This window comes from Marmota flaviventris, chromosome 10 (genome assembly GCF_047511675.1).
Source record: "Marmota flaviventris isolate mMarFla1 chromosome 10, mMarFla1.hap1, whole genome shotgun sequence".
Classification (NCBI taxonomy): domain Eukaryota; kingdom Metazoa; phylum Chordata; class Mammalia; order Rodentia; family Sciuridae; genus Marmota; species Marmota flaviventris.
The window spans coordinates 30394527-30419856 of NC_092507.1; the positions used below are offsets into that span (position 1 = coordinate 30394527).

A 25330-nucleotide genomic window follows, 5' to 3' on the forward strand; every position below is an offset into this window, starting at 1 on the left:
TTTCTTTACATTGATTCCATCCTCCCTAAGTAATCTTCCAGTGGTTATTTTGTTTCCCAAGTTGACTTTTCTATAAGGATGCCATTGAATTTCTTAGGATAAATTAGAAAATTGGGCTCTTGTGACTTAATCACTACTGTGTGAAATGATAAAGTTCTTGAACAATTTTAAACAGTAGAGTTGAATGGGATTGTGGAACTTGCAAATTGGAAATTCTATCCCCATCAGCTCTTTTAATGATCCACAATATGGATCTGTTCCTTGATCATTTTGATACAGGACAAAATCAAGAAAATAGATGGTTTCCATGGTCAATGTGTATGGAGTGTCTACAATAAGGGGATCTAAAGTTATCCTCTGAAACTGAACCTTGTAGAATAACATTTATTGAATACTTACTACTTGTATGGCCCTGGCCCTTTGGACACTTCTCATTAGAAATCCATCTTATTATTATATCCATTTTAAAATAAGAAAACACCTGGGCTCCAATATTGCTGCCTATTGACTCAATACTTCTTTTCTCTGATTGCATTTGTCATGGTGGCAGCAGGTGTGGCCTTGACATGCAAAAGGATAATAGCAAGTTTGTAGACCTCTATTTGCTAGTAGAAATGAACACTAGTGGTGACATCACAGATACTAAGGACCACGTCTTCATTCAGATGAATGGAAGTTGACAAGATCATGGTGCTGTAGTTTGGATCTAAAGTGCCCTGAAAGGCCCAGGTGATAAAAGTTTGGTCCCCAACTTGGTACTACTGGGAGGTAGTGTGTTGAGAGCCACAGCCTGACGCCTGGCATATTGCCAGAGGGAATGGTTGAAAGGTGACAACAGCGAACCATTGAGATGATGATTTGAGTTAAGCTGCATATAATTGCTGTGATGCTGGATTGATTGAGTTGTATATGGACCCTGCTCCGGGAATAGGGCGCCCGCTACTTTGGAGTTCCCGTGGAGTTCTCGCGGTGGGGTTCGGATTGGGCACGTGGAGCCCGGTGGAAGGTGTGTGTTCCCGAGTAGTGTGCGTGCAGTGCCGGTGAGAGTTGGGGAATAAAGAATAGCTGTTTGAACCTACAAGGCTTTATGGCGGCTTGGTTATTTGTGCCCAGCCAGACTGTGGCAGTGGTGGAAACAAAGAGATGGGGCTTAGTGGGAGGTCTTCAGGTTGCTAGGGATATGCCCTTGAATGGGATTGTGAAACCATCCCACTCTCTCTTTTTTGCTTCCTGACCATGAGGTGAGCGTTTTTTGTTCTACCACAAGTTCCACACTATGATGTGTTGCCTTGTACAGGCCTCAAAACAACAGGACCAACCAATTATGGCCCGAAAGCTCTAAAACTGTCAGCTAAAATTAACTTTTTCTCTTCATAAGTTCATTACTCAGGTATTTGTTACAATGACATAAAGTTGACAAGAAAGCTTAAAGTTGACAAGAAAGCTTAGTAGCAGTTGAAAGTCCTTATTATCAGTGGGAACATTTGCAAATGGGCGAGTCAGAAATTTTATTTTTCATTGGCCAAGGCTAATAGCATTGTCTCAAAGAACTTCTGAATGGAATCACTGACTTGGGATATTTTTCCATAAATATAGTGAGAACCATACCACACCCCCTCAAAAAAAAAGGGGGGGGGAAAGAAAGAAAGAAAGGAAACCTGAAGCTTAAAGAGATTAAGTGATCTAAAGGAACATAATAAGCAGCTGGAGCTAAATGATCTAAAGGAACGCAATAAGCAGCTGGGATCTAAATCTACAAACTTGGCCCCAGAATCCTCTGGATTTTATCTACATTGAAGATAAAATATCATTACCATAGTAGGTTCCAGAATTTTTAAAAAATTTGAATAGATGAATTTTCAAAATTTAACTACCCTTCTGGGCAAGGTGGCACACAGCTATAATTATTATATATATATATTCCCAGATACTTGGAAGGTTGAGGCAGGAGGATCCCAAGTTTGAGGTCTGCCTGGATAATTTAGCAATCCTATCTTAAAAGAGAAAATAAAAAGATATAGGTTTAGAGCACCCCTCGGTTCAATTTCTCATATTGAAAAATTAGTTGTCCTAATTCCTCACTTGTAAATGTCTTATTGATGGTGACTGAGAAATAACTAGGGAACTGGGTACAGGGGCACTTGCCTGTAATCCTAGAAACTGGGGAGACTGAGACAGAAGGATCACAAGTTTGATCACAAGTCTCTGCAACTTAACAAGATCATGTCTCAAAAAATATAAAAGGGCTGGAGCTGGGAATGTAGGTTGTTGGTGGAGTACCCCTGGATTCAATCTCAGGAAACACACAGGAACCATACAGGAAAAAGAGAAATAACCAGGGGAACTGGGAGTATATGAACTGGGTAAAATTAAAGAAAGTTACAATTCAATTAGCTGTATTGTAACTCCTGGAGGTGGTGGAATGAAAGAATACAAAAATCAGGACTTGTTTTTTTCACGACATATTATCAGTCCTTAAGACAAAACCTGAACTAGATTGGACATGGAGAGTGGGGGAAGGGAGGGGGGTTAGGAATGGGGAAAACAGTGGAATGAATTGGACATAACTTTCCTATGTTCATATATGAATACACAATCAGTGTAACTTCACATCATGTACCAACCACAAAAATGGGAAGTTATACGCCATGTGTATATGTCAAAATACATTCTACTGTCATGTATAATTAAAAAGAATAAAAATTTTTTAAAAAGAGCCTGAAACATGATTGCTGATACATATTTGTTGAAGAAATGAATAAATGCCACTCAACACTGCCCTGCAGTATTCCTGCACATATCTAGCATGTGTTCTTTACTAACTCACTCTAAAATAATTCTTAACAAAGTTTTTTCTCTCTCCACTAATTCAGTTGATTTTCTCTCACATTCATGGAGAAAAAAAATAAACATTCAGGAAATGACTCCCAAATCTCTCACTATCTAAACTCACACGCTATACCCATATTCTAGATTCCTTCCAGTTGAAATAAAAATGCATCTCTAATTTCTATTCCAGACCAAACCTCTTGTATTCTGGATGCTATCCCCTCTTGCCTTCTCCAAGACTTTTCTCCTGCAGTTCCTCCTACTCTTTTCTGCACTTTTCTGTATCATTTCCATAATATAACCATGCACTCTAATTTCTCACTACTTCATCCCAATCCTTGGGGTCCATCCACCTTGACTTTAAACCCCATGACTTTTGCACCTACTATTTCCTGTGCCTGAGAAGCTCTTACCTTTTAATTTTTTTTTTTAACTTTTTTTTTCCTTTTCGTTTTTGAGGACTTTAATCCATGTGAGCTTTAGTTTTGGATATGGTTTAAGGTAGAAATCTAATTTCATATTTTTCTATTTTGGGAAAAAAATGTCTCAGCGCTATTTATTGAAATATATCTTTTCCTCCACTGACTTGTAATACAAACTCTTGTAATAAGCCAAGTTCCTTTGGAGCTAGTTTTCATTTCGGCCTAACAACCTTTGCTTCTTATTTTCCTTCATCAGGCACGCTTCTCTCTTGGTTCCTCTCAGGGCTACCTTTCCCTCTCTTTCTTCAGATCGTCCTTCATATCCAGATTGTCTATAGGCATTTCTGGCAACTTCAAAGATCCTGGAAGAACCGAGGCTGGCTAGAGCTTCAGACCAGTTGTTGCTAAGGTTGTTGCTAAGGCGGCTGTAGCTGAGAACGCCGAAAGGACCAGCCCTCGGCGCCCTAGTGATGGAATCAGGCGCGCGCCAGCGTCGCCAGAGGGTGCGTCACCGCGCGCGGACGACAGGGGGCGGGGTCGGGGATTAGTCACGTGGCTTGGTTGCCTACGCGCTGCTGGGCCGTGGGAAGATGGCGGACGGAAAGGGAGACGCCGCCGCCGCCGCCGCCGGGGCCGGGGCTGAGGCTCCAGCGGTAGCGGGAGCCGGAGAAGGAGCCGAAACAGAGTCCATGGCTCGGGGTCATCGCCCTGCATCTCCGGCGCCGGGAGCCCCGGGCCTGCGACCGTGTTTGTGGCAGCTGGAGACAGAGCTGAGGGAGCAGGAGGTGTCTGAGGTCTCATCTTTGAACTACTGCCGGAGCTTCTGCCAGGTGAGGGGCTGACTGGCTGATTGAGGGCGGCGGAGCCGGGAGGCCAGGGAAGGAGGCCCGGTATCCGTTGCAGCAGCAGAGGCTGAACTCAAAGACACCACCCCCATGTCTCGCCGCGCCCCCGGGCCGCAAAGGCCCAGCTGGCCCCCCTCCGCCCCAGTCTGAGTTTGGCCACTGTCGGGGCGGGTTTAGCTGGGCTATACTGAGAGCCGCGAGAGCGCCGACGGCTCCTTGGAAGGGCCGTGCCCTGTCGCGGTTGCTTGTGTCCTGCCCGGGTGGTTGGAGCGCCACTGCCCCCTGAGGGTTTGATTGCTCGTTCCTGGTGGGAGATGCTTTTTTGAGTGATATGGGTCTCTCCGAACTGGAAAACCCAGGTTTTCTTGAATAATCCGGAGGGGTATATTGGGGCCAGAGACTTATCTTTGGAGTCAATGTTTTCTGGCCCCTAAAAGGCTTGATAGTTGGCTTTGAAAGACGTGTCGGACTTTCCGATTAGGGATTGTGGAGCCGTTTGGTTGTTTGGTTTTTGCCCATTTGGGAGAGCAAGGAGATATGTTAATGCCTTCTTTAACCTCTTTTGTATTCATTTGTGGATTGTAGTACCAGGACTGAGGCTGGTGATTAGAAGAGGTTCAGGAAAGAGATGTACAGTGTGGCCTCTTTTGGCAGTCGTATGATAGATCGCTTCTGTGCCATAGAGGGTCCCAAATTTAATTGCATGTTTATGGATGTATTGGTTTCCATGATCACTCCAAGGTGTTTCTCGGTGTTTTCAAGTCTACTACATTCGTACATATTTGTTATTATTATTTCTACTTCTGATGTTTGTTCTATCAGGTTTCACAGTCACTCCTTTGCTCCCCACCTGTGGTACTTAGAGAATATAAATTAATTGAAGTATATTGGTACTTGGATTCTTAAAGAGCATTTGAGTTTGATGAAGAAATTGTGGCGTTCCAAAGTTATAATTTGGGTGGGGGTGTTTTCTCTGTTGGTTCAGGGCAGTATCAAAAGTTGATTTGCTTGAGTGCTTTTCTTCCCCCTTTCGCTGAGCCAGAAGAACCTCATCTCTGAATTAATTTTATTCTTGCTAATCTTTTTCATCCGTTATATCGCTCCAATTTTTGTGTATTCAACCTGTAGTATTTCCCTCCCCTATTTTATGTCAAGGTGTAATTGTTATCTACTTCCTTGCCTAGTGATAATAATTTAGAAAGCTCGTTTTTACCAACTTCCTTAGAATGGTGCCAGACATTACCAAGTGCTGAGGAAGCATGAATAATGCACAGTACCTACCCTTGATGAGCTTATAGTTGATGGGAGGTTTTAGAAATGACAGTATTTCCAGTGCAGTTTTGGTAATAATAGAAAAGGAGTTGTAGAGACAGTAGTGAGGAGAGAGCCCTCTTGGGGCATCCTTGTGGAAAAGACAGTTAACTAGTACAAATAAAGTTTAAAAGATTGATTATAGAGCGTAATATGTGTTTAGAACTTGTAGAGGCCACTTTAGATAGGATAAGGCTCTATGGCTGAAAGGATATAAATGGGTCATGTGAAGGTCTGGGGGGAACATCACTCCAGTGCCAAAGGTAGACATGAGAAGGGACATAAAATGCTATAGGAGAAAAGGGAATTAATTGCAGAGGGAGTGTGGGGACAGGAAAATAATCATGGGTTTTGAGTAAGGCTTCTAAGCTTGAGTTGTCTTTTGCAAAGATAAAAAGAATGTATATGGCCAGTCAGAATAAAGCCTATCAAAGATAGATATATACTTTGGATGCCAAAGAGATTCAAATTGTTCTTTTTTTAAAAAAAAAACCTTTTTTTTTTTTTTAATATTTATTTTTTAGTTCTCGGTGGCAGACACAACATCTTTGTTTGTATGTGGTGCTGAGGATCGAACCCGGGCCACACGCATGCCCAGGCAAGCGCGCTACCACTTGAGCCACATCCCCAGCCCCGAGATTCAAATTGTTCTTGAGGGGAAGAAGTTGGAAGTGGGATGATAACTCTCTGTATGGATGCATTGCTGGTTTTATTGAAAAAATGTAAATAGCATTGCAGTAGTCTCCTTTTGCAATGCTTCCCCCTCCCATTCTTGATTTCATATAATTCAAGGGTGTGAAACAGTTTTTTTTTGTCACGTTATTCTCATGATGACATCTGTTGCAAATTAGTAACCCATAGCACATACATTTAAAAAAATAAAGAACCATCAGGATTGAAAAAAAAAAGATATATAGATACAGATTTAGATATAGATTTCGTTTTATGTCTACTGCTTGGATTTCCAGTTTTATTTTAAATGTTTTAATGTCAAAAGTCTTGATAAGGCCTAGAAATGTGAGGACCCAGAAGAATTTTTAAAAGATAGCACTTTTGTGATTTGTCTTTTCTATGAAATTTTTCCTGAACATTTTCCAAAAACATTCTTTGGACTAAAAAGAAAATAAGAACAGTGTTCCTGTAACATTAGGTTGTCCTAGAAGGCACATTGGATTGGATGTTAGTTGGATCCTAATTGTGATTCTACTACTTCTTAACTAATAACCTTGGGCAAACTGTGACTGTGCAACTATATCATGTTTTCTGACCTTTATGTCCTCATGATGCTTTATACAAACAGTAGAGCAGAAAGTTTATGTACAGATCTTCACAGAATTTGTCATAATATTTTGTTACATTTTTCCAGTAGCTCAGATAAAATCAACTGTGTCCTTCATCACCAGACCACAGGAAAAAAAACCTTAAAATTAATGAAGAAACAGGAAAAATTGCACTATTAAGTTGATTGAATAGCTCTTGGTTTCTCATAAGATTTTTTTCATTCACTTACTGTGTGACTAAGTGCTGAAGATGGGAAGCTAGGAGCTTATGATATGAAGAGATAGGTAGTAAGTATTAATTATCATAAAGGCCTGGATGTTTAACTACTACCACAAATCTATTTTCATCAGGTGTTTACTTAGAAATATTGTCCTGAAGACACAGATTATATTAAGTAGATCCCTTCTGTAACATGCTTGCACCATATTCTCTTTCTTGAATCATTTAAAAGAAATCACTTTATCTTTGGAATTGCACTAACTCAAGAAATAAACTAAGTGGATAGGGAATCTTTTCTCATTCAGGGTGTATTTTAAATTTTCTTGAGTTTGTGAAGATGGTAAACTCTAGAAGTAGTAGTTACTAAGAAAATGATACTTAGATCAAGTTATATTCAATGAAAATTTGTATTCAATGACTATGGGATGTGTCCCCCCCCCTTCTGTTTCACTCAGTTCCTTTTCTGAAAACATTGTCAGACAATGTAGATAAAATTAACATCACAAAACAATCCTCCTTTGTTTTGCTGAAAAAGTGATGTTTAATTAAAATTTTGCTGTATTTTGGGAGTCAAGATTCCAAAAGTTTTACAACTGGTGGCTCTATTTGTAACACAGATTTTTGAAGGCTTTTCAGTAAAGTTCATTAATAAACTTGAATTTTTTTTTAATTTAGTTGTATACAACACATTTATTTTGTTTATTTTTTTATGTGGTGTTGAGGTTCGAACCCAGGGCTTTGCGCATGCTAGGCGAGCACTTTACTGCTGAGCCACAACCCAAGCCCAATAAACTTGAAATTATTTGGTGAATCTTTATGCTTTGAGAATACCAAAGGAATTTTATGAGTATACCACTTTATATGAGACAATTTTAATTTCTAGACTGACAGTGACTTTGTATGTTTTTAATGGTTAAAATAAGTAAGTGCTGCTTGGTTTAAATGACACATGCTTATAATCCCAGCAACCAGGGAGACTGAGGCCAGAGGATCACAAGTTTGAGGCTAGTCTCAGCAGTTTAGCAAGGTCTTAAGCAACTTAGTGAGAATCTATTTCTAAAGAAAAAATAAGAAGGGTTAGGGATATAACTCAGTGATGAAGTGCCCCTGGATTCTATCCCCAGTAACCCCCCCCCCCGCCCCCCAAAAAAGGGTGCTATATTTGCTTTCCCTAGTAGTCCTCCCTTATGTACAGGGTATAGATTCTAAGACTCCCAATGGATGCCTGAAACTGCTGATATGAGCTCTTATTATTTTTCCCCTTTACTTACCTCTGATAAAGTTTAGTTTATAAATTAGGCACAGTAAGAGATTAACAATGACTAATTATAAAATGGAACAATTATAATGATGTACTAGTTATAGTATATCATTATATTAATATATTTTCTCTTTCATAGTGTCTTATTATGCTATACTCTTCCTGTGATGAGGTGAGGTGAAACAGTGCCTAAGAGATAAGATGAAGTATAGTGAAGGATGTAGGCATTGTGACTTAACCATAGTCTACATAACTACACAGGGTTACTTAAATACAAGCACTGTGATAACCGAACTGGCTAGTAAGTGACTAACGTGGGTAGTGTATACAGTTTGGATAAACTGGACAATGGGATGATTTATGTCCTGGGTGGGACAGAGCTAGATGATGTAAGATTTCATAGATTACATAAAATGGTGTGCAATCTAAAACTTTTTGCATTATTTCTGTAATTTTTCATTTATTATTTTTGGACTGCAATTGACCACTGGTAACTGAAACCACAGATAATGCGGGGCTACTTCACAGGCACCAACATGTAAACTAGCTCTGTAACCTTGGGCATATTACTTTCTTAACCTTAATTTGCACATTTGCAAATGGAATGATAATAGTACTTATTGTTCTGTGTAAATACATGGTTATGAGGACTAAATAAGATTGTCTCTATTAAAAAAAGCAATACCTTTGAAATTGTCTGAGTAATCCAGATTTCTTAGCTTTGGCCCTAGGTTGCTATTCACTTTTCACCTGGACCATCACATCACTCTGGTCCTAGTGTTACTGACACTTTAGTGGTCACTATTTGGGGTTCTTTATTTGGAGTCCATGGATCAAAAGTATGATCTCAGTCACTCCTAAGATTAAAATTTACCTGTGAGTTTTCAAGTGCATTATTTTGGGAATGTTATTTTAATTTTTATTTGTTTCTTCAAGATCCACAACACATTTTTTTTTAAGAAAAGGAAATATCAACTGACTGATCTCCAAAAGGATAAAATTACTACTTTGACAGGATTTCAGGTCATCAAGCATTCTCAAGTCTTTTCCTTTCATTGTACCGTTGTGCTGTTCTCTTATTGTCTCTGTCCCTTTTTTGGCATGGCAAAAATTCCTTCTTTAGTGCTCAACACAAGTATTATCTCTGTGAAGCTTTCCTTGATTTCATCAGACAAGTTTCCTCTTGTTTGTGTTTTGACACTTTGTGCATAACTTTAACATATTTTCTTGCTGTCACTGACTTAATTTAAGCTTCCTCCTTTTGCAGCAACCTTTGCACTCTCTCTTGCCTTCTAAATGACCTTATCTACAGTCCACCTTTGTGTTGTAAATATAATTGAGTCACTTTATTCCTAAAAAACTTAAGTAGTTTCTTTTCCTAAAGGCATGGTAAAGCTTGGACTCATTAGCCAGGCATACTAAAATTTTTAGAATCTGGACCCCAACTACCACCTTTCTAGTCTTGTTTGCTTGTTTTTCTGTCCACCTTCATCAGTGTCCTTTTCTGCTTGATTAGCCCTAGGATTCACCACAACTGCCTATTTATCCTATATCCTATATATCCTCAGATATAATATAGTCTTTCAGAACCTTTTTTGGATTTCAGCATTTGGAATTAGGTGATTCTTTCACCAGAGTATTCTGTTAGCATTCTGTACATAAGCCTACTGCCTAAATATTTGTTTCCATGTTTGTTTCTTGTATTGATGAGTAAGCTAACAAAAGCAAAGATCTTGTTTTTTCTCTTTTGTGTGCTTAGTACCTAGCAGTTACTACAGTGCCTGGCACACAAAAGTAATTTTTGAATGCATTGTATTGTGGGAACTGCACAATACACTCAAGAGATGAGTATTTTAACAAAACACCTGCCTAGTGGTGTACTTCGGTGACAGAACACCTGCTTAGTGTGTACAGGAACTTGGTTCCATACCCAGCACCAAAACAAAACCAGCTCATTTATCAAAAGGAACCCATAATGTAAAGTTTAGTTAAGTAAAAACAATTTTATTGTAGAATATTACTATAAAGGAACAGAATAAGAGATTTTGGTCCTTTCTTGGAGACATTACTTATCAGCTTAAACCTATATTCATATAAGAATATATACATTTACATGTATGTGAAAAGGAATAGAGGAGAGAGAAAATGGGAGGCATTATAGTATTGGTAGAGAGTTAGCTACCAAATAGAACAACAGTTGGAGGTGTTGAGATTAAGAGGATCAGTTCTCCCAACTCTTTGAGGTTGGTGGCCATGAAGATTCTTGAGCTTGGGGTTGGGGGGCACCACACACTTTTTTTCTTTTTGATACTGGGTATTGAACCCAGGAGTGTTCAACCACTGAGCTACATCCCTAGCCCTTTTTATTCTGAGACAGAATCTGGCTGAAAATTCTGTTAGCATCCTGTAAATAAAAGCCTAGTGCCTAAATATTTGTTCCCATGCTCAGGCTGGCCTTGAACTGGTGATTGTTTTGCTTCAGCTTTCCAAGTTGCGGGCATTACAGATCTGTGCCAGCATGCCTATTTCTTTCATATATTTTAAAGAATTTTTAGTGTATTACCTTCTGGTTTTTTTGCCCTGCCTTCTTTTGGGAGATGTCCAGATAGAAACTGCATGACAAGTAGTAATCATTGCAAGAGCTAGCTTTGTAGTGCTTGTGACCAAAACATAATATAAATGTGACCTGCGAAACAGTGAAAACTAGGTACTATCATCCACTGTAGTACCTACCACTCTTGTCTCTTGCTGTATATTGGAACACCTACAAGTTTCTGTTTCTTCCTATGGATCATGCTTTTTTGAACAACAATGAATAAAAAATCTAAACAGAAAATACCACTTAATGCAAAAAATGGCAGACATACTGATAAACTGTTTTGTTTTCATTCAGGTCTAGACACCTGTGACCTCTCCTAGAGGCCATCTTATCTAAAACAGCACTTCCCAGTTACCTTTGACCTCCTTAACACTGCTTTATCTTCAAATCACTACTATCTGCTCTGCCTGCCTCTGTCTTCATCTGGAATCTTGACTGTTTTATTTACTAAGTACTTAAAATAGTCCCCAGAATAGTTCCTGGCTCTTATTGAATACTCAATAAATACTTGATGCTCTTTATATCTTTCTTTCCCTAAATCCCCTACTAGACTTTATGAGAGTAACAATTGAGTCTTACCTGTCTTTAAGGAGAAAGCAGTTTTTGCTCCTTACCAGCAGGAGCCAAACCTTTTTTATTTGTATCTTGATTACCTTAGAACCTTTTAAAAAAAAAAAAACTAAACTACTTTTTAAAAAATATAGCTTTATTTTATTTGTTTTTATGTGGTGCTGAGGATTGAACCCAGTGCCTCACTTGTGCTAGGTGAGCATTCTACCACTGAGGCACGACCCCAGCCCTACCTTAGAACCTTTAAGCTGGGTCTGGTGTACATATCTCAAATGTGTGTGTGTGTGTGTGTTGGCGGGGGGCGGATAGAAGAGAACTTGATTTAACAGAAGTTTATACAACAGATTTTATATAGATAATTTTAACAAATAAAAATTTGTATTATAAAACTTTCATGTTGGCACAAAGCCAACCTGTAAACCATTATGTGAAAAATTAGGGGCACTATATAATTTCTTGGGTATCTTTTGTGTGCCATTCTCTCAGGTGGGTAATGTTATTCTCATTTTACAGATAGAGAACCAAAGCCCAGAAAATTAACTAACTTTCCTAAGGTCATATATGCATACCCTGTTGCAAGGTCTTTAGACTCCAAAGCCCATGCTCTTTTTCCCCTGTATCATAATCATAATTTCCTAAATTGTGTTTTGTGCCTCAAGATGTGTAAGTTAGTAAACTTTTTTTTCTTTTTTCTTTTTTTTTTTTTTTTTACCAGGGATTGAACTCAGGGGCAATTGGCCACTGAGCCACATACCCAGCTCTATTTTGTATTTTATTTTGAGACAGGGTCTCGCGGAGTTGCTTAGCGCCTCACTTTTGCTGAGGCTGGCTTTGAACTCCCGCTCCTCCTGTCTCAGCCTCCCAAGCTTCTGAGATTACAGGCATGCATCACTGTGCCTGACATAAACCTTATTCTTAAATTGGGTTCTGTGTTCATATAAATTAGGATAATGATGGGATAAATGTTTCTAAATGTATCTTTTATATTAAGATTAGTGGGAATCTTCTAAAGAGACATGTTTTATGCAGCATTTTACCACTTATCAGGTCCAAAACACTTTGCCATGTCTAGTGTTTATATCAGCCCAAAAGTCACATGCCTTCCCCCCCCACTAAAATGAAGCAAAATGTGATAGTGAAGAATTGGTTGCTTTGTCTTTCAGCACGTCCCTGAGATTAAAAAAAAAAAAAGTGATCTTCTTTCTTCCTCCATTCCTCCCTTCCTTTTGGCATGCCACCGCGCGTTTTTTGTTTTTGTTGTTTTTTTGTGTCATGTTGGGTATTGAACCCAGGGCGCTCAACCACTGAGGTACATCCTTGGACTTTTTAGTTTTTATTTTGAGATGGGGTCTTGCTAAATTGCTCAGGCTGACCTCACATCTGTGCTTCTCCTGCCTCACCCTCCTGAAGTGCTGAAATTACAGGCATGTGCCACTGTGCCTGGCCACATATTCAATTTTGATTCTCTACTTTCCGTCTAAAACATGACCATGATCTTTCTTTCCCCCTCCATTCCTTAGTCCTTTCCTTCATTCCTTCCTTTCCTGGAAGTTAAACCCAGGGCCTTGCACATCCTAGGCAAGGACTGTACCACTGAGCTACACCCCTGATTATGAGCTTTTTATGAAAAAAAATTCCCACCAAAGTTTTCCAAGTTTTAAATTACATTTATTTCACATCAAATGGGTTTTAATGTATTTGAGAGAAGTTGAGATGAGGTATATTTCAGACTTCTTCAAGGTTTATTCAGATTCACTTGTATTTCTGTATCATAGCTGGCCTAGGAATTACTAATGTAATTTCTCCACACTTCTGTGCCGATTTCTCCAGTGTCCTTTTTTTTTTGAGTGCCTTCATTGTTATATTTTTCTTTTCTTTCTTTCTTTTTTATTCGTTTTAGATATGGGAGCATATGGTGTTGACATTTAATTTCATAGTATTTATACTCCCAAGAAAATAACCCTAGCATGTTACATTAGCCAGCACAATGTCTAATTACTTTTTTTTCATATATATTTAAGTACAGTATTTTAAATAACAAAAATAATTATATAATTTAGTTTTTTTTTTACTCAAAACTAATACATGCTCATTCTGAAAACTTAAAAATAATATTTATAAATACATAAAGCATTGTTTAACATGTCTGAGGCCCTGGGCTCGATCCTTAGCACTGCAAAAAATACATAAAGGAATCTGTAAAATTACTACATAAATTCAGCTGTTGGAAAGGTACATATAGAATGTGTTTATGTAAGTATTAAATTTTTTTAATTGCCTAAGCAATTCATGAATACATTCTCATTGTAAAAAACTAGAATAATGGGCTGGGGCTGGGGCTCAGCAGTAGAGCGTGGTGCTGGGTTCGATCTTCAGCATCACATATATATAAATAAAAGAAAGGCATTGTGTCTACTACAACTAAAAAATTTTAAAAAATGTTTAAAAACTAGAATAACAAAAAGAAAGAATAAAAAGTGAAAGCTCCATCCACACCCTCCCTTATGTTCTAGTGCTATTTTATCCTAGGTGAGCCTATGTTAAAAGTTTGAGAATTTATATTTGAAGAATTTTTCTGTGTGCTAAGTACTTAACTCATGTGCTATTTTTAGAAAAATCATTTCAGGTTTATATATTAAAACTTTATTTCACTAATAGAGAAACCTTTTTATTAAATATATCCAAATTTACTGTATTTAAGAAAAAAATGCATAGTGCAGTATTCTACCAAAAACGGCATTGATTTTTTATTTTATTTTATTTTTTGGTACTGAGGATTGAACCCAGGGGTCCTTAACCACTGAGCCACATCCTTGGCCCTTTTTTATGTTCTATTTTAGAGACAGGGTCTCACTGGGTTGCTAAGTGTCTTGCTAAGTTGATGAGGCTGGCTTTGAACTCACAGTCCTCCTGCCTCAGCCTCCCAAGCTGCTGGGATTACAGGCATGCACCACCTGTCTGGCTGCATTGATTCTTAAATTCTACAGGTAGAAAAACTTTAGTACTTAACTTTAAATTATTTTAAAAATACAATGCCTATATCAAAAGTGATTTGAATTTTTTTTTAAACTATAAAAGCAAGGCTTAAAGCAAAAATATATATATATATACAGTTAGATAGGGTTTTAAAGAAAAGAAAAGCTCCTTTCCTTCTGCTCTCCATCTCTCCAGTCATTTCCTAGAGGAAATCCTGTCTTAGTCTCTTGTATATTCTTAAAAACTCAAGTATACTTTTTCAATTAACTTTTTAGTTTAATATATAGAGAACATTTTTCTTTATCAGTACGTTTTGGCAGGCATCGATAAATCATTCATGTTATTTTTTATTGTCACAGATAGTGTTTCAGAGACTGTTTTTAAATATTAAACCTTGGTTATTTATAGTATAAATTCCTGGAATTAAAATTACTAGATTAGAGGGAATTTTTTTGGGGGGGTACCAGGGATTAAACTCGGGGGGCACTCAACCACTGAGCCACATCCCTAGCCCTCTTTTGTATTTTATTTAGATACAGGGTCTCACTGAGTTGCTTCGTGCTTTGCCAAGTTGCTGAGGCTGACTTTGAACTCCTTTTATCCTCCTGCCTCAGCCTTCTGAGCTGCTGGGATTATAGGCATGTGCCACCCTGCCCAGCAGAATGTTTTTAATCTTGATGGTTTTACAAAAAACTGAATATATACTTCTTGGATACCTTCTTTCCTTATATCCTTGCCAACCTGGTGTTAAACTTTTTAATATTTGCCAATCTGATAGGTAAAAAGTTAACTTAATGTTAATTTTCATTGAAACATAATTTGAGTATTTTTTCATGAGTATCAGACATTAAATATTTCTGAATATCAGACATTAAAACTTTTTGCAAAATTTTTTAGTGTTGATGAACCTTTATTTTATTCATTTATTTATATGTGGTGCTGAAAATTGAACCCAGTGACTCATACATGCGAGGCAAGCACTCTACCACTGAGCCACAACCCCAGCCCCTGCAAAATTTTTTTACATAACTGTCTTTTTTTCCCCCCTTGTTTTAGGTGGACACAATATCTTTTTAAATTTATTTTTATGTGGTGCTGAGGATCGAACCCAGTGCATCCCTCATGCCGGGCCAGCACGCTACCACTTGAGCCATAACCCCAGCCCCCATAACTGTCTTAAATGTTATAAGTTAAAAATAGTTAACTAGATTTTGTCTAATCATTGAGTATGATGATATGATTTTGAAATTCTATCCTCTTTTGAGGGTCTCAAGAAGCAAAACATAATCCCAAAGGGTATCAGTCACAGCCTAAACTGAAGACGTTGGAATATGTGATACAAATAGTGATTGTGGTTTTGAGAGATTTGTCAGTGTAATCGTTAATTGATCAGACATTGTCTTTTATACATTAGGCTCTAGGAAGACAGTCATAGCTGAATAATTAGGAAAGACCTAGTGTTTTCCATTAACTAATTTTTGTTTACATTTTGAGCTTTAAATTTTCTAGTAGAATACCACTAAAGGATCTATGACCTTTGGCCAAAACAGTTTATTGTTTGGGGAGCTTCAGATTGTTGCTTACATAGGATGACCTTTAAATTGATTGTGCTCCAAAGTCCTATAATTATATTGAGAAATTCTGCTAAATTTGCTAAAGACTAATTACACACACACACACACGTCTCTTTATTTGGCTTTTTTTTTTTAGTTGTCCATGGACCTTTATTTTATTTATTTACGTGTGGTGCTGAGAATAGAACCCAGTGCCTACCATATGCTAGGCAGGTGCTTTACCACTGAGCTACAACCCCGGCCCTAAAGATTAATTTTTAAGCTTTCTTCAAACATTTGTTCATTGTTTTATTTTTTAAATAAATGAATACCTATAAGTTTTATTTATACCATACTGATACATTGTATAAGTTTATAAAACAATACCAGAAATACATAAAAGGGATGACTTTTTTAAGTTTATTTAAATGCAAGTGTTAATATTATATGCTTGTCCCAATGGGTTTTCATTTTCCTCTCTAGAGTAAATACCACCCCAGAGGAAGTAATTCTACTAATTTGAACTAAAACTATTTGTTTGCATTAATTTTTGTGTCTCTTTCTTTGGCTTTTTTCTTTTGTAGGGAAACTTGAGTTCAGTCTTTAAAGGAGTTGGTAAATAAAATTGTTAAATCTAGAGTAAATTATCCCATAAAATTCTAACAGTAAATGCAGATAAAATATGTTTGGCTCAATTTCATGTTTTATTCTTGTATAAAATGGAGAACATATACATAATACATTTGAAGTTAGGAAATTTCACTGTTTTTGGTGGTACCAAGGATTAAACCCAGGAGTGCTCTCTTACTGAGTTGATTTTCCATCCCTTTTTATTTTTTTATTTTGAGATAGGGTCTCAGTAAATTCAGAGACCTTGAATTTGTAATCCTGCCTTAACCTCTGTAGTAACTGGGATTACAGGTAAATGCCACCATGCCCATCAGGATATTTCACTTTAAATCCTCATTCCAATATTCTGATGAAAGATAGGTGTCTACAAAACTCTTTTGGGGGGGAGGGGTGTACTGGGGATTGAACTCGGGGCATTCAACTACTGAGCCACATCCCCAGTCCTATTTTGTATTTTATTTAGAGACAGGGTCTCACTGAGTTGCTTAGTGCCATGTTGTTGCTAAGGCTGGTTTTTGAACTTGAGATCCTCCTGCCTCAGCTTCCCAAACCACTGGGATTACAGGTGTGCACCACCGTGCCTGGCCTCCAAAACTCTTAAACGTTGAAAATAAGTTAACAAATCATTTCATAAAAGTACAAAACAGGGCTGGGGTTGTGACTCCGTGGTAGAGCGTTTGCCTCGCACACATGAGGCACTGGGTTCCATCCTTGGCACCAAATAAAAATAGATAAACAAGATAAAGATATTGTGTCCATCTACAACTAAAAAAACTTTTTAAAGTACAAAACATCAAAAGCAACTAATTGTAACTTGCTATGTGTTAGTCAGAATGCTGGATTCTGATTTACAGTTTTGAATAAAACAGATATGGTTCCTGCCCTCTGAGTTTATTCTCTGGTAGAGAGTGAACATTAATACATTTACATATGGTGCGGAAGAATATGATGATCAAGTGTATTTATCTACCTTCTAACCAGTTTGTCTTTAGGGAACAGGAACATAGGTACAATAACTCTTATTGGGGTTGGGGATATATATATAGCTCAGTGGTAGGGTGCTTGTCTTGCTACTGTGAATTGCACTGATTCCATTCTCAATTGTAAGAGATAAAACAACAAAATACCTTTCAGGAGATGTAGCCCAGTGGTAGCATGCTTGCCTAGCATGTATAAAGGCCCTGGGTTCAATCACTAGTGTGGGTGAGGCAAGGAAGCCAACAAAACCAAACAAAAAAAAACCCCACCTCTCAGTGCCTATCTCTCCCTTTTTTAAAAGAATTTTTTAATATTTATTTTTTAGTTATTGGTGGATACAATATCTTTATTTTATTTTTATGTGGTGCTGAGGATTGAACCCGGTGCCTCGCACATGGTAGGCGAGCACCCTACCTCTGAGCCACAACCCTACCTTCAATGCCTATCTCTTGCACAATAATTTAAAAATCGAATATAAATAATTTCTGAATAAGCTGCATTATTGCTTTTTTCTAGTTAGTATAGTTTAGAAGGAGATAATTATCCTTACCTTGTTTCTGTAATCAGCTTCATTGAGGTTGATTGCAATTGAAGCTAGTGTGTGCTTCAGAAGAGAAGGGAAAACAGGAATGCAAGACTCCATCTTGGACTGGATGAGGGCTTTTTATAAAGTATTCTAGGTTTAGAAATGCCAAAACTAACATATGCTTTTTAACTTTCCAGAACCATATAGCATTTGAACCCCAACAAAAGAAAGCTTATATTGTGTATAAGGCCTTATAAGGGTAGGAACCAAATTTGTTTTGTTTTTTTGGGGGGAGAGTGGGGATGGAATTGGATGGAATAGAGTTGTAGACTTTCACTTCTTTATTGTGTACATCCTTTAAAGTGGTAGTAGTGTGTGAATTTTAGTATTGCCATGAAAGAATATGCAAGATCTGTTGTAAAAAATGAAAATAAAGAAAACTATTCTCTCTGATATAAGGAGGTTGATTCATATTGGATTGGAGTGGGAGCAAGGGAGGATTAGACAAACTCTAGATAGGACAAAGGGGTGGGAGTGGAAGGGAGGGAGCGTGAGGGTAGGAAAGACAGTAGAATGAGATGGACATCATTTAACCCTAAGAACATGTATGAAGACAGGAATGGTGTGACTGTACTTTGTATACAACCAGAGGTATGAAAAATTGTGCAGTATATGTGTAATATGAACTGTAATTCATTCTATTGTCATATATAATAAATTAGAATAAAAAAGAAAACTATTCTCTCAGTTTATAAAGAAATAACTTATAGAACATGTTTTGAAAGACATACTAAAGTATTATTATTTGTTATATTTCAGTGAATAATTAGTGAGATATTTGCTTTGTTTCTTGTGGGTTTTGTTTTTTCCCTTTGTTTTTTTTCCAGTACTGGGGATCGAACTCAGTTTTTTTCCAGTACTGGGTGCTTTCCTACTGAGCTACATCCCCAGCCTCATTCATTCATTCATATTTTGTTTTGAGTCAGGGTCTCATTTAGTTGCCAAGGCTGACCTTGAATTTGCGGTCCTCCTGACTCAGCCTCCCAGGTTTCTGGGATTATAGGCATGAGCCACTTTGCCTGACTTCTTTGTGTTTTTTTTTTGTTGTTGTTGTTGTTGTTGTTATTTGTTTGAGGAAATGTCTAGTTATGATGCTTAGGTTATCCCCAAACTCTTGGGCTCAAATGATCTTCTTACCTTAACCTCCTGAGTAGCTGGAACTACAAGCATATGCCAGTGCACCTGGTCGTTTGTGGTGGTATTATTATTTTTTAATTTTTTATGTGTTCCTTTTCTTTATACATGACAGAAGAATGTATCTTGACATATCTACATACATGGAGTATAACTTCCCGTTCTTGTGGTTGTACATGATGCGGAGTTAACACTGGTTGTGTATTCATATATGAACATAGGAAAGTTATGACTGATTAATTCCACTGTCTTTCCTATTCCCATTCCCCGCCAACTTACACACATTGTGTGTTAGCATTCGCCTATCAGAGAGAACATTCGGCTCTTGGTTTTTTTGGGACTGGCTTATTTCACTTAGCATGATAGTGTCCAGTTCCATCCATTTAACGGCAAATGCCATGATTTCATTTTTCTTTGTGGCTGAGTAATATTCCATTGTGTATATGTACAACATTTTCTTTATCCATTCATTTGTTGAAGGGCACCTAGGTTGGTTCCATGATTTAGCTGTTGTGAATTGAGTTGCTCTGAACATTGATGTGGATGTGTCATTATAATATGCTGATTTTAAATCCTTTGGGTATATGCCAAGGAGTGGGATAACTTCATCAAATAGCAGTTCCATTGCAAGTTTTCTGAGGAATCTCCACATTGCTTTCCATTATGGTTGCACCAGCAATGTATGAGTGTATGTTTTTCCCCATATCCTCGCCAACATTTATTATTACTTGTATTCTTGATAATTGCCATTCTGACTGGAGTGAGAATTACTATTACTATTAGAAGTAGTACTACTGCTATTACTTCAGGGAATGAAACCAGGGCCTTCCCACATGCTAGGCAATTATTCCACCACTGAGCTTCGTCCCAGCCTTTTTAAAAATTTTATTATAAGACAATGTCTCGTTAAGTTACCCAGGCTGGCTTTGACTTGCAATCCTCCTGCTTCATACTCAGGAGTAGCTGGGATTACTGGCATGCACTTGTGCTTTTTACCATCTATATATTAGCCTTTTAAACTACTTTTCTTGTTACCAGATACTTCAGTACTTGTCATTGTTTCCTCTCTGTTTTTTTCTTGTTTTACTTATATTTACCTTATATTGGCTATTGGGTTGTCTTTTTCTTAATAATTTTTATGAAATTTTTATGTTATAGATACTTTTGGTTATAAGCTTTGGAAATGTCTTATCAGTTTATCTTTTCACTTTTTATGTTGCCTTGATGCACAGAAGTTTTACATTTTATTGTAATAAGCATCATGTTTGTTATTTTAAATGCAAAGCTTATTTCTTTTTATGATTTTTTTTGCTTCCCATGGCCCATTTGCATTTTTAAAATGGTCTTATTGAGGTGTAATTGACATAATAAATTGCTTATATTTAAAATGTACTGTTTGATAAGATTTGGCGTATCTTTCTCATGCATGAAATCATCATCATAATCAAAATAATGATTATATCATTCCCTAGAAATTTCTTTCTACTCTTTTGTATTTGTTTTTTCACGCCCCACTCACATATAGTCTTCCATTTCCACACAAGTACTGATCCATTGTAGATTTTGTTGCATTTTTTAGAATTTTGTGTAACTAATCAGTCTCTCTTTGACCGCTTTCACTAAGTATAATTATTTTTAAATTTATTTAATTTGTATAAAATCAAAAGTTAATTTCTTTTATTGATGAGCATTTATTATATGTTATTCATTCACTTATTGGAAGACATTTGAGTTGTTTTCACTTTGGGGCTACTACAGATAGATATGCTAGGAACATTCCAAGTATGCTTTTGGGTAGACAAATGTTTTTTTCTTGGGTAAATATTTAGGTGGAGTGACTGGGTCATATGACAGGTTTTCCAGGGTAATTATATCATTTTACATTCTTATAAAAAATGTATGAAGGTTCTAGTTTTCTATTTCCTGGTTAACACTTGGGGTGCCCAGGGTTTTAATTATAGCTAATTACAAATTTGTGGTACCTCATTGTGGTTCTAATGTGCATTTTTCTCATGATTTATTAGGTTGAACATTTATTCATTTTGCTTATTTGCTATCCTTCTTTGGCAAAGTGTCTTTTGATATTAAAAAAAAAAAAAAGGGTTTTCTTACTGTTAGGCCCCCCCCCCCCCATACTGGCAATTGATCCCAGGGCCTCCCATGTGCTAGAGAAGTACCCTACCTCTACAGCTTGATTACATCTCTAGTCCTTTATATTTCGTTTGAGATGGGGTCTTGTTAAGGTGCCCAGGCTGGCCTCGAATCCTCCTACTTGAGCCTCCTGAGTAGCTGGGACTATAAGCATGTGCTATCCCTGGCTGGAACTTTTTTTTTTTTTTTTTACCTAGGGGCACTTAACCACTGAGCCACATCCCCAGCCCTTTTCGTATATTTAGAAAATATTTAGAGACAGGGTCTTGCTGAGTTGCTTACATTATGGTCTCACTAAGTTGCTGAAGCTGGTTTTAAACTCGTGATCCTCCTGCCTCAGCCTCCCAAGCCACTGGGGTTACATACATCTGGCTAGAATTTCTTTTTTAACATGAATATCTAAATTTTCCATTATCATTTGTTGAAAAATTATCCTTTCCACTGAATTGGACTTGAATTGCACCTTGTTGAAAATCAGTTAGTCATATGTATAGGGTCCTGATTCTGGATTCTTTTGTTTCATTGATCTGTTTGTCTGCTTTAATGCTAATACCACACTCTTGTTTTTTCCAACAGAAAATATACCATGAAAGCTGTATTGCACCTAGCAACAAAAAGTACAATGGAAGTAGAATGGAGGGAGCGGGAAAATATGGAGGAGTTATATTTTAATGGGTTCAGAGTTTCCATTTCATAAGATGACAAGAGTTCTGTGGGTATGGTAGCACTAATATACTTAGTATCACAGAACTGTACACTTAAAAATGGTTCATAATGTAACGTTTATATTAAATGTATTTTACCACAACTTTTTAATTTTTTAAATTATTAATTTTTTTAAAATTTTTTATTTGTTTGGTTGTAGTTGGACACAACACTTTATTTTTATTTATTTATTTTTATGTTGTGCTGAGGATCAAACCCAGGGCCTCTCATGTACTAAGGAGCGCTCTACTGCTGAGCCACAACCCCAGCCTATTATCACAACTTTTTTTAAAGCCATGTTATAGTAGGGCTTGGTGACACATGACTTTAATCCCTACTGTTTAGGAGGCTGAGGCAGAAGGGTAGCAAATTATTGAGGCCAGCCTAGGCAATTTAATGAGACTCTCAAAAATTTTTTGAAAAGAGCTGAGAATGTTGCTTAGTAGTAGAGAGCACTTGCCTTGCGTGAGTGAAATCCTGGGTTCCATACCCAGTACCACAAAACAAAACACCAAAACTATTGCACAGTGTCTGGTACAATGATTCCAAAAATTAATCAGGAATACCACATGATCCAATAGTTTCACTTTAATTATTTACCCAAAATAATGGAAAGCAAAATCTCAAAGATGTATTTGGAGAATTATATTTACAGCAGCATTATTATCAACAGTCAACAGGTAGAAGCAACCAAAGTGTCCATAAACATGAATGAATGAACAAAATGTGGTACATACATATGATGGAATATCATTCAGGCTCAAAAGGGAATCAGTTCTCACACACGCTACAATATGAATGAACCCTGAGAACAATATGCTAAGGAAATAATCAAGTCACAAAGAGATTTTGTAGTTTCACTTTTATAACGTAGCAAATAGTCAAATTCAGAGACAAAGGGTAGAAAGAAGGGTGGCTGCCAGAGGCTAGGGAAAGGGAAGAATGAAGAGTTAGTGTTCAATGGGTACAGAAAATGTGAATATACCTAATGCCACTAAATCGTGCACTTAATGATTGAGGCCAGGTGCTCTTAGTACACACCTGTAGGCCCCTTACTCAGGAAGTTGGGGAGGGAGGACCTCTTGACCTCAGGAGTTTGGGGTCAACCTGGGCCATGGCAAGACCTCCATGGCAAAAACAAAAAGTTAAGACAGGAAATTACCAGAATTTTTTTTTAAAGTGCTGTCTCAAGATTTTAGATTAGAAACGCTCAAGAAACCAAAGCAAGTATGCAAAAGAAAGATCATAGGGTGGGGGAGAAATGAAGAAAAATATAAATTATCTCCAATTTTTGCTTCAATAGTTCAACACATCCAATTCATTTTGCTTCAATGAATTGCTACTCCTTTAAAAAAATTGTAATTATAGTAGAACAGAATGACATTATTTTATTTGTTTATTATTAGGTGTTGCTAAGGATTGAACCCAGTGCTCAGTGGCAAGTGCTCTGCCACTGAGCTACACCTCCAGCCAGAACTGCTACTCTTAAAAGATCTTCATATATTTTTTTTTAAGTCTAGAGATTTTTAAATCTAAGCTTTATCATACTGGGTAAAAATACCACAATCTGAGGCAACTGTGTAAAACAGACTAGAACAACACACATTTTGGCTGTTGGATTTCAATCAATGCCCCATCATTTATAAGATAATCTATCTAGATCATGAACTAAAATAAAATTCTATGCAGGTATGAGCTTATCAGGATAAACCCAACTACTATATATAATGATAAAGCTCTAACTTAAGGGGAAAAAAAAAAAAAATATATATATATATATATATATATATATATATATATATATATATATATATAATCATGTGGTATTCCTGATTAATTTTTGGAATCATTGTACTATTTCTATAGCAGCTGTGCCACTTCACATTTCCACCAACAATGTACGGAAAGTTCCAATTTCTCCACATCCAACACTTTAAAAAATTAAATTTATAATAGCTATCCAAATGGGTATCAAGTGGTGTTATGGTTTGGATATAAGGTGTTATTTTGGGAATATTCAGGGGTGAGATGTTTAGATTATGAAAGTGTAATCTGATCAGTCCATTCTCATTTGAATGGGCTGACTGGATGGTAAGGTAGGCAGGTGGGCGCAGCTGGAGGAGGTAGGTCACCAGGGACTGCCCTGAAAGAGTTCATCTCCCCAGTGGCGCCTTCTCCTCTCTCTGGGCTTTCTGGCTTTCATGAAGGGAGCAGTGTTCCTCCACCACACCCTTCTGCCACATATTCTGCTTTAGTTTGGGCCCAGGGCAATGGAGTCAGCCAACCATAGACTAACCCTCTAAAACTGCAAGCCCAAATAAACTTTTCCTCCTCTAAGTTATTCTTGTCAGGTATTTTGGTCACAGCAACAAAAATCTGATTAACATAAGTGGTATTTCATTGTGGTTTTGATTTGCATTTGCCTAATTTGTAGTACTAAGCATCTTTTCATGTGCTTGTTGGCCATTTGTATATATATATTCAAGTCTTTTGCCCATTTAAAAATTGTTTTTAAGTGGTTGACACTTAGAAATTTTTAAATGTATTCTAAATATTAATTCATTAACATGATTTGCAAATATTTTCTCCCATTTTGTGGGTTGCCTTTTTACTCTGTTGATAAGAGACCTTCAGTGCACAGTTTTAAATTTTAATGTAGACTAGTTTATCTATTTTTATTTTATTGTTTGTGTTTTTTGGTATGCTGTTCAAGAAATCATTGCCAAATCCACTGTTACAAAGCTTTCCCCCCTATGTGTTCTTCTAGTGTTTTGTAGTTTCAGTTATTAGGTTTTTTATACATTTTGAATTGATATTTGTGTCTAGTCTAAGGTAAGGTCCAATCTTCATTGATTTGCATACGGATATCTGGTTTCCCTGACACTAATGAATACTCATGGTCTACTTGTTGAAAATTATTTTACTATATATATGACAGCGGAATGCATTACAATTCTTATTACATATATAGAGCATGATTTTTCGTATCTCTTCTTGTATACACAGTACATTCACACCAATTCGTGTCTTCATACATGTACTTTGTATAATAATGATCACTACATTCTACCATCATTAATAACCCCATGCCTCCTGCTGTCCCCTCCAACCTGACCTCTGTCCTTTATTGATAGCTCCAGTAATTAAATTTTAAGTTTATATCATTAAAGAAACAATTTTTTCTCAACCACAAGTGATGAAAAGATTGTAAGTTGAGTAAACAAAATATTATATATTCTCGATCATGCTGGTCCTCAAAAAAATCGTGTTTAATTTATAA

General features: G+C 37.0%; 1 protein-coding gene across 1 annotated transcript in view; it reads left to right on the forward strand.

The window, feature by feature from the left end:
* The first annotated feature begins 3840 nt into the window (after positions 1 to 3840).
* The window catches only part of Rlf (RLF zinc finger), a 71189-nt gene continuing 49699 nt past the window's right edge, over positions 3841 to 25330 (forward strand). The window contains exon 1 of the mRNA XM_027937518.3: positions 3841 to 4081. Coding sequence (XP_027793319.2) covers positions 3842 to 4081 — 240 coding nt within the window. The 5' untranslated portion in view covers position 3841. The remainder of the gene's footprint in view (positions 4082 to 25330) is intronic.